This window comes from Neopsephotus bourkii, unplaced genomic scaffold, assembly GCF_033783945.1.
Source record: "Neopsephotus bourkii isolate Nb327-2 ecotype Australia unplaced genomic scaffold, CSIRO-AGI_Nbou_v1 NB_1572, whole genome shotgun sequence".
Taxonomy (NCBI): Eukaryota; Metazoa; Chordata; class Aves; order Psittaciformes; family Psittacidae; genus Neopsephotus; species Neopsephotus bourkii.
Genome location: NW_026902048.1, coordinates 8,228,356 through 8,238,118, shown reverse-complemented (window position 1 = coordinate 8,238,118; position 9,763 = coordinate 8,228,356). Strand labels below are relative to the sequence as shown.

The following is a 9,763-nucleotide window of genomic DNA, read 5'->3' as shown; positions in this document are numbered from 1 at the left end:
ACTGCGCCATGCCACCCAGGGCTGCATGGAAGATGGGCCTCCTGCCGTGTCTCGCTGGCCTCACACGGAGGTGTGACCAGCATGGCCGTATCACAGCCTGTCCGAAGTGGGTGAGTCCCAGCTTTAGGTAAGAGTACAGCACATCCTTTGCCCTGGCTCCCTGCCGGTTGTGAAGGCCGGGGGCGGCTGCCTGCGGCCTGGTGGCTGCGGCTGCTGCCTGACACGAGGGCCGGGAGAGCCACGCTTCAGTCACCCTCGGCTCTGGCCTAGCCTGCATGGGTGTTCTGGGCCTCGCCGCCCTCTCCCCTCCGTTAAGCATGCCGAACTTAACCGGCAGGCCCCGGCCCCTCAGGTGAGGAGGCGGTGCCGCCGCCATCGACCCAAGGGGGCGGTGCGCACGGTGGCCTCATAGGAGGCATCCGAGCGGTGGCTCCGCCTTCCCGGCCATGGACAACGCGCAGCTCGCCGAGGCGGCGGCCGAGAAGATGGGGTTGTACCGGCAGGACCCCAGTGGCTGGCGGGGCTGCCGGCGCACGGTGAGCGGGCAGGGCACAGCGGGGCGCTTGCGGAGGGCCGGGGGGCTGACCCGGCCCGGCGGCTGAAAGCTTCCCGTTTCCGCAGAGCGAGGTTTCGGTGTCATGGAGACCTTCCGCGGAGTTTGCTGGCAATGTGTGAGTACGCCCGGCGTCCCGCGTTTGGTTCCCGAGGCGCCGGGGTGAGGGATCGCCCCCAGTGCTGCTGCCGCGGGTGTTTGAGGCCGGGAAGGGTAGACCAGCGAGGTTTGGATTCATTTCATCCCACCGCAGGTACAGGGGAGAGGGGATCTTGCCTGCCAGCCCCATGGATGTCTGGGAATGTATAAAGCCGGTGGCCGGAGGGCTCAGGACCAAGTGGGACCAAAACGTGAAGGACTTTGAGGTCATCGAAGTCATCAGTGATGTAAGTTCCTTAAAAACCGTGCTGGTGTGATAGTGCAGCATGGTGTTCAAGGGCGCTGGGCCCTGCACCGACCTTCTGGCGTGCAGCCTGTATTAAATTCAGGGCAGTCAAAAATGCTTCCAGAAGTTGTACAGCCTCTGTCTGGATCAGTCTGGTGCTACTGGGATTAGAAATATTTTTTCTTTTACTTCTCTGTAAATTGTATATATTTGCTTAACAATGGCTTATCTTTCTGAAAAGAGCTACTAATATATTCTTGGCTAAATACTTCAGGCATAAAATATGTGTTTAACATTAAGTATTCCTGGACTACACTGTTGTTAGTTATCTTAGCTTTTCAACGTCCCTTGTGGTAGCTGGCCTTAATCAACCTGGAAGCAATGTGTTAGCACTCTGTTTTTCTCCATTAACCTGTCCATCAGTACACCATAGTGCCTTTTTAGCTGCGTCAGTTTGAGTTTGTTCAACAAAGGGTGTAACAGAACCCTTTGGTACGGTTTAGAAAGCGTATGTGAGAGAGTACCAGAAAATACTGGGATTTTTCTGCTGTGCTTTTGAAAGCATCAACTGACATACCTCTGTTTTGTGATTTTCAGGCTGTCTCTGTATGCAGAACCACAACCCCTTCAGCTTTCATGAGGGTTATTTCACCAAGAGAATTTGTGGATGTGGTACTGATGAAGCAATTTGAAGACGGGACAATGCTATCTGCTGGTAAGATGCTTGTGTTCGCAACGTGTTCACAATATGGTATGAGATAACCAGCAGGTACCAGAGATCAATATAAAATAAGAAGTAACGTTCCATAGATGTTGATCTCATCGTATTTTATCAGAAAAAGTATTAGTGGTCTATCTACATTGTTGTTCTTGGAGTCTATAAGTCATCTTAATGTTCAGATAATGATATTATTGGCCTGTGTTTTCTTCTCTTGCTATGATTTTGAGGTTGAATAAGTATTTAATTTATATAAAACTGGTGTATGTGTGTTTGTGTGTGTATGGTTTTGTTGTTGTTGTTTTAAGAATTTGCAAGCTTTCTAAAAGGAGTCCCATTTTAGCCTAAATCCTGGTTTTTTTCTACACTGCCTCTAGTTGGTGAAGTCATTGAATAGATGCACCACTCCTGTATGTTGAAATAATTGTTCTTGTGCAACTAAATAATTTTGATATTTAAAGGTCTGCCACTTCATGGAAGGGTGTTTATTTGTTCCACTTTCATCCTATTTAACTGTTACAAGTGAGTGCTTTTATTGCCCCATTGTTCAGCTGTCCCATTTTCCCATCCTGTTCAGGAATGCCTTGCCAGGAATTCATATACTTGGTAGAGTGCAGCTTCTCAGTAGTAAGTGGCATTGCATACCTCCGTGTCGTGGATTTGTTGGAAGTACTTGAATGACCTCTCAAGAAAAGCAGCGCCCTGAAACCACATGGGTTCAATGAAACTCCCTCAAAATGTCTTAATGCTTACTTCAGAGCTCAGTAACAATTGCTTCTAAATTAAACACTTCTTTGATTTCCCCATTCCATGACCTCTTCTGACCGCCTTTATAACACAGCCCCATGCTAAAAAGGTTCTACTTTCATTCTTAAAAATATTCTCATATAGTGAGTTTGCTTCTCAGCTGGTGCTTTGAGTACCAAGGACTCTTTTCATCATCTTCTGGGAAAATGACACTTCTCTTGAATGCTTTTTCTTACAGCAACCAATGTGGAGCACCCGCTGTGTCCTCCTAGACCAAATTTTGTGAGAGGTTTCAATTATCCCTGTGGCTGTTTCTGTATACCTCTTCCAGGGTAAGAAGCAATCTATTTGAATGTTACATATTCTAAAGCTCTTCTTATCCGTTGTGTGGTGTGTGTATATGGCCTCTTGGCAATGGCATGTTTCTGTCTTCCTTTGACTGGTAATCATTATGACTGAGTGCCCTTTTTGTTCTCTTTTTTTGTCCAATATTAGTCTGTCCTCATTTCCTAGAGGGAAGTCTTTAATATTACAGGATCCATCATCACAGTAGGATTCTCGTTGACTTCTTAAGCAGAGATTCAGCAGAACATACAAATATGGCCTTAATTTTTGGGAAATGAGTGTCTGGTTGTTTATTACATTGCCATAATTCATGAACAGTCGCAAACCTAATTTAGGGCCTAGTTTAACTGTAATTTGACTTGTGGGGATTGTCACATTCATTGAAATTTGGAATAAATATCTGTTGTTTGCTTAAAAAAAAAGCATTTAGAAGCATGTATAATCAGACAATAGATAAATGTCATTGTAAATTTCTTAATGCTCTTAAACCCCTGGCTATAAAAATCACTTCTATTGTCTTTGCAGGGAACCAGACAGGACTCAACTCCTCAGTTTCTTTCAGACTGATCTTGGTGGCTATCTTCCCCAAACAGTGGTGGATTCCTTCTTTCCAGCTAGCATAGCTGGATTTTACAGTAACCTGACCAAAGCTGTTAAGCAGTTAAAAGCATGACAAGACCAACTACTGACCTCACCAGCTGAGGGTAGGGAAAAACCTGGCAGCTTGAGGGTAGAAATAGGAAGTTGGCCTACAGGACTTTCTACCAGCAAAGATATTAGGAAAAGTGAAAGGGGAACAATGAACTTTAAAACCAGTGTTTTCGATCTGTCTATGCAAAGCAATGTATTCTTTTCTAATACTATATCCTTCATTTTCATAGAGAAATACCACACCAGAGGCTGGAAGAGTCCTGGAGGCAGCACTGGTGGCTGTCTGCAGGGAGATAATGTACATTTTGGATCTGTTCTTGGCCTCACTTTGTCTGTCTGTGAGGAGGAGCATTGCTAAAATCCACTTAGCACTACAGCATTAGCTTGGTGTAGGTCAGCCTGTTTTGTCTCTGAAGCTCCTGTGGAACAGTGGTCCTTCCTCAAAAGAAGAGGTAGCTCTTTTGCTGCCGGCACATTTAGACCTGCTAAGATGCTTCAATGGGTCCAAGCCAGCAAATGGTAAAAGCCAGAAGAAATTGGATTGTTGGAGGATCCTAGTTTGTTCCAGTAGACTTCAGTACTAATAGTAAATATGCCTTAGGTGGGTTTTTTTTTAATAAATCAAAGTCTAGCCATGCAAATGAATTTGTAGGTCAGTGGGTTGGTAAATAGACCCTGTTCTTTTCTCCCCTCTGTACCAAAACCAGTGATTTCCACAATGTTATGAAACAAACTGCACTGACATAGTGGCAGTAAATAGAGGATTAAGCACTTTACTTGCCATTTTTTAAACTGCACTTGACAATTTTTAACTGCACTTGAACATTTTTTGTTCACTTGTGGTGAGAGGTTGTAACGGGTAAATAATCTTTTTTATAGCTTTGTCTTGACAGGCCATGAGGATGCTGCTTTTTTTCTAAGACTGGTTTGCCTGACAGCAGTCTTGGGAAATCAGCTCCTGATCTTGTGTCCAGTGATGGGTCTAGCTTTTGAAAATACTTACAGTGCTGGTTATGGCAGGAATGTCAGATGGTACTGTGTATTATGTATAATTACAAAAGGAAAACTAATTGCCAAATTAGGAATTTAAATACAGGTTGTGATTTTAATGCTGTAACTCAGTAATTAACAAGGTTAATGTGCTCTGCTTTCTGTCCTAGTATTTACTTTATATTTAGTATAGGACATGAACTTGCACACAGTCTTCCACTGTGAATCTCACTCTGTGGAATCGATTTTAAAGTGAAACAGTTTTTAGTCTCCTTTGTATACAAAGATGTAAAAACTTGCATGCATGTGATGAAATAAATATTTTTTTTGCTACATCCTGCTGTTTTTCCTGGATCATCCTTTAAAATGGTTCCCCACCATTGCCCATCAAGGAAACTTAAGCCACCTAGACCTCCAGTATCTCTCTGAACTGAAGGGAATGGAAGGGGAAAGCCTTCACTTCCATTTACACTCCCCAAGAGCTGTAGGTAAAGGTGTTTTGGTGATAACCCTTTCCCCTCACAGCTTCTTTGCCCTTTTGTAGTCCTTATTTCCAATTGCTGCTTTCTGTAAGATGTCTAACAAATTCACTGATGAGATTTGGACCCTGATATTACAGAGGCTGGTACACATTTATCTAAATGTACTAAACTCATTAGGCATGAAGTGCAATATCTCAGCAAAAAGTTCAAGAAGCAGAGCTCAGGCCTCCACTCGTTATTTCTGCAAGTAAACCTTTTGCAAACAGCTTTTTTTTATTCGCTACATATCATATAGTTAATGTTTTTATTGCTCTGAGCAGCAAAGGTGATAGATGAGGCTCTTTCTTGGAATAAGTTAAGGATCCCTTTTCTACATGCTCAAAACTTTCTACCCAGAAGGAAGTAAGAGTCCTTAACATTCAGCCCTCTGGCCTGCCAAACTGGAGATGGAAATGTCTTGGCAAAGCTCATCTCGTAAGATCTTGGAGGACTCACCAGTGAGACGCACTGCCTGTCAAACAGCATGTTTTCACTTTTGATCTTGGCAGATGCTAGGAAATGCAGAGGCATAGAAAAACTGAAGAACTTTGGACATGAAGTGAGAACATCACCTCTGGAAAAAAAACGAGTTCAAACCTGTAGTGGTGGGTGTATGTAATTTCTTAAATTGATGATATTAAATGCTGATTCAGGTGAGAACACCTTCAGCAGATGGCATTGAAGTAATTAAGGCACTCTGTGCCAGGGGTGTAACTAGTCTAGTCTCTTGCTACACTTATGCAGCTGACAGAAAGTGCATTTTATGAGAAATAGCATTACCAGTGCTGAAGAGTTCACACTTTTCTGTACAGATTCTGTTATCCTATAGGATATTCAGAAATCCTTTCTGTAGAGTTTTTCTATACTGGTGGTATGGGCAAGTGGTTAAAAAGTCTTATAATCGTTTATATGCACCTTAGGCCTTAGACTTAGTTAATCCTAAACCAATAATGCAGATTAAGTTACATACAAGAAGTTCTATCCCAAAAAATAAATATTCAGAGTTTTATGTATGTACCAGTTAAAAAAATGCATTAAAAGATTCCCTCTCACATTTCTCCTCTTTTGGTTGCTAACCAGTTCATAGAAATCTTGCTTTGAGAATTGTGCGGATTGTTTTTGGAAAAGAACTCAATTGGGAAAGGGTTTGGAAGTGTGGGGCAGATAGCTTGTCAAGAATATTCTTTCAAGGATTAACATAGAGCTGACTTGTGAGGAAATGCCAAAGCAAGTCATATGTGTAGATGCAACTAATACCTTCTGCTGCCTACCCTACTTCCCTTTCAGTTGTTTCTATGACATTGTGTTAAGTGCACAGAAAATAGTTTCTGAACTCCTACAGCTTATGGTTTGGTGAAATTAAGTAACTGAAGAGAGGTGCGACAAATTCCCAGCTACAGGAAGGTAAAAGGCCAGGAACAATAGCCAGTGCAGCAATCTGGCTTTCAACCGGCTAGTCACTACTTCTGTCCTGATGGGGAATCTCTCCCTTTGGTAAATTAGGTCAGAGAAGAACAAATGCGTGCACAGGACCATCTTGCCATAGACAAACATGCTGCTTCTGGTAGAATTCCATTTGCTGCTTAGACAGCACTGCCAAAATGCTCATGGCAGTGTTTGAAGCGTAGGCTTGTCTCCAAGTTATTTAGTATCTCCAGAACGAACATTTGGATTCAGAACTTCTAATTCCCTAATATTCTCACTGGTACTTTTCCTTACAAAATCAACACAAAGACATTTAAAAAAAAAACAAACGTGTGGTTAGAAGGTAAGACTTGCTTCTAAATGGCTTTGTTACTTTCTTGCTGTAGTCCTTGGAGACCTCTGGCCAGAAGATGGTTAGAAAAAGCTCCCCTATATTGCTCTCAGCTTCCTGCTGCACCCTTGCAATACCCTGAGACATTCCTTTCCTGCCTACCCCATGTTTGGCTGCTGATAGCTTTCTCAACTGCTAGTAAAACAATACCTTGATGGATTTTGGCTATCCTGGGTGCTCTATGGTTTAAACAGAAAAGCTGGAGTTTTCTAGGACACCCTGTCATTTTGACCTACAGAATTGCAACCCCCTTTCTCTGCCCTATACACAGTCTGTAAGGTAGTATTGAGATGTAGGCTAGACATACTTCTTCCTCCTTGGAAGGTAAGGCAGGGAGCAAGACTTGTAAAGTAGGACTGAAAACTTAGCACAGAATGAGCTTCCAAAATTTAAGTTAATGGCTTTAAACAGGAGAGTGCTATAGATGCCACATATTTTATTACAACCAGTATATTATTAATAAAGTCATTATTTTATAATTCTGTACTTAAACATCTCTTTCTGAATGTTGAAATAAGAGTCATGCACATCTTGTGCATGTCTTAGTTTATCTCAGGCAGCTTGCTCTGTAACTGCCAGCAAGATCATGTGTACTTTTCATATGCAGTTTTGGGGTATCTTACTGTGCTAGCTGCAATGGCTGCAAGTAATAAAATGGCTGCAAGTAATAAAATCCTTTTTTCTGTTTGGCAGTAGTCTAATTTCCTCCTCTTACAAAGTTTTGGATGAGTTGGTGGTAACAGAGCTTGGATTCTTCCTCTTAATGATAGCTGTGATGGGCCCATCAGGTAATGCCTTGATTATATTCCATGCTTCAAAACGGGTGAGTCCTTGAATGGCAGTTGTGTGCACTTGTAACAGCTCATCCCCAGGCTGGACAGGGCTGCTTTGTTCTAATACAGTCCCTGGAGAAAGAAAATTACTTTCCTTTAATTCTTTGTGTGGGAGAGACTTTGATGTATCTTTCACTTATTAAGGACAACCAGCATGTTTGGTATACACCACATGGTCTCAGCAGGCAATGAATTACTGGCACTGCACAGGATAATGCTGCGTTTCCAAAAAAATGTCATTTCTGTGGGTATAAATCAGCAGTCAGTTATGAACTGTGCAGGTTTGCGTCAGCTAAGAACTTGCCATGTACGCATTTAAGTGTATTTACCTTTAAATATCCTGTTAATGATGATGGGTTTATCTCCATGAATAGATCCTTTCCCTCCATCCAGGCTGAATCCTAAACCGGCAGGTGTTTTTTCTAGAGTTACAGTGCAGATTGTATGTTCAGTTGCTGGAAACAAATGGAATGTTAGCAGATGGGCACTACACAGTCTGAAAAGCTAAAACATCTGTTACAAAAAATGAACTTCAGTTTTGTTTGAAAAGGCACCATAAACTGCCAAATGAAAGAGAAAACTATAACTTTTAATTCCCCTTTTTACTATTATAAGGCCCCCTGAGAAGCTGGGGAGATAAATTTTTGTTTGAATTTGTGGCAGTGGAAATACAAAGATGAAATCTGGTGGCATTTGCTAGAATGAAAAAAAACATGTTCAATGAACAAAATTTAAGGTAAACATACTGGATGTTAGTTATGAAATTGTAATATACCCTACAAAGACGTTAATGTTTGTAAAAGATGCAGTATGTAAATAAAGCCACAGATCTCTAGAGAAAATCCACAAAAAACATCTGAAGAATGTGAAAGGTTTTGCAAAAATCTGACCTTGCTGTGTTTCAGGTGTAGCCACCTGCTATCTCAAAACAATAGCTCATTGCTTGTTCAAACCAAAATTCTCTTGTAAACTAGAATCTAATAACATTAAATAATCTCTGTTCACATAGATGTCATTATACCTTCACTGTTCTTATCTCAACCCGTGGGAGTTGAATTCTTTTTGATTCTCCTCTTCATCCCTCCTGGAGTAGGGGGAGGGAAAGAAGGGGGGGAGTGAGTGAATGAGCTGCCTGACTGGTTTTAAACCACAACAGTGGCTCTCAGATTAACTCAGCTGAGCTGCACTATGAACACTCGAATTTCAGGTAATGAATAAACATTTAGCAGGTGGGGGGTTGCAAGGCAATGCCACTGGACTTACCAGACTCTGGTGATGCATCACTTGCTACTGAAGATGTACTAGAGTTGATTGAAGCATTGAGATTTTCTCCATCTTTAGCTTTTCTAGTGACAACAACAGCTTGTCTGGGTTGTCGAGCCTGTCGCATGACTGCTGAAGCATCATTGTGAGTCACACCTTTAAGAGACTTTCCATTAATGGATAGCACTTCATCTCCTTTCTGAATAGTTCCTTCCTGAGATGCTAGTCCATTGGGAAACACTTTGTGAACCTGTTGAAGAGTCCGGTTACCAGACATGCACCCAAGGAAAGAGGGGGAAGAAAAAGGACAAACCACTAAATCAGGTAATAGTTTTCACAATGTGTATTTTGCATTCTTTGCCAGGAACAAGTTGCTTCTAGCATGTTTCAGGACTGAAATAATTTGTACAGAGCTCTCCTGCACACAGCCCTTCTCAAGCAGCTAGGCAATCTGTTTAGCCCATGTTACCAAGTGGCCAAAGCCTTGCTTGGTATGTATCTTGCTTATGTTACTTCCTGTCCTCCTTGCTGCTCTGCTAGTGGGAGGTAGAAGGCGTGGAGGTAGTCTCTAGCCTCCAGACCCCTTAAATGACTACCTGCTTATCTCATTCCTCCTGACCACCCTACTTGGTCTTCTATAAACATGTGAATAAGGTGTTGGTTACTTCCTGCTGAGGGCTGTGTATTGTCCTGCCTTGAGTTTCAGACCTGTTGGGGAGTATGCTGCCTGAAAAACAGGACACCACTGCCAGTCAGCTGGGAAGGGCAGCTCTGCGCAGTAGAGTCTTATTTTCACCCATTTGAAACTATGATTCTGACTCCTACCAGTACAACAGCCTACTTTGATTATGTCAAAAGCCAACCTCTGTAGTAGAAAACCAGTAAGTTGTGTATTTTTAGAGAGAGTTGTTGATTTTAGAGTATTTGTAAAGATGCTACTT

General features: G+C 42.3%; 2 protein-coding genes across 5 annotated transcripts in view; one reads left to right on the top strand and one right to left on the bottom strand.

The window, feature by feature from the left end:
• The first annotated feature begins 374 nt into the window (after positions 1-374).
• On the top strand, positions 375-4,728 carry STARD5 (StAR related lipid transfer domain containing 5). The gene is made up of 6 exons (XM_061371390.1): positions 375-536; positions 622-671; positions 807-939; positions 1,536-1,653; positions 2,642-2,735; positions 3,274-4,728. Exons 1-6 carry the CDS (start codon positions 447-449, stop codon positions 3,419-3,421), a joined length of 633 nt encoding a protein of 210 aa, XP_061227374.1. The 5' UTR covers positions 375-446; the 3' UTR covers positions 3,422-4,728.
• A 2,665-nt stretch (positions 4,729-7,393) lies between these two features.
• Positions 7,394-9,763, bottom strand: part of IL16 (interleukin 16) — a 31,162-nt gene continuing 28,792 nt past the window's right edge. For 3 of the 4 annotated variants that reach the window (XM_061371385.1, XM_061371386.1, XM_061371387.1), the window contains 3 exons: positions 8,823-9,072; positions 7,889-8,014; positions 7,394-7,631 (listed from right to left, as the gene is read on the bottom strand). In XM_061371385.1, coding sequence (XP_061227369.1) covers positions 7,438-7,631; positions 7,889-8,014; positions 8,823-9,072 — 570 coding nt within the window. In that variant the 3' untranslated portion in view covers positions 7,394-7,437. Of the gene's footprint in view, positions 7,632-7,888; positions 8,015-8,822; positions 9,073-9,763 lie in introns of those variants that run through there. The other variant, XM_061371388.1, reaches the window with a different exon arrangement.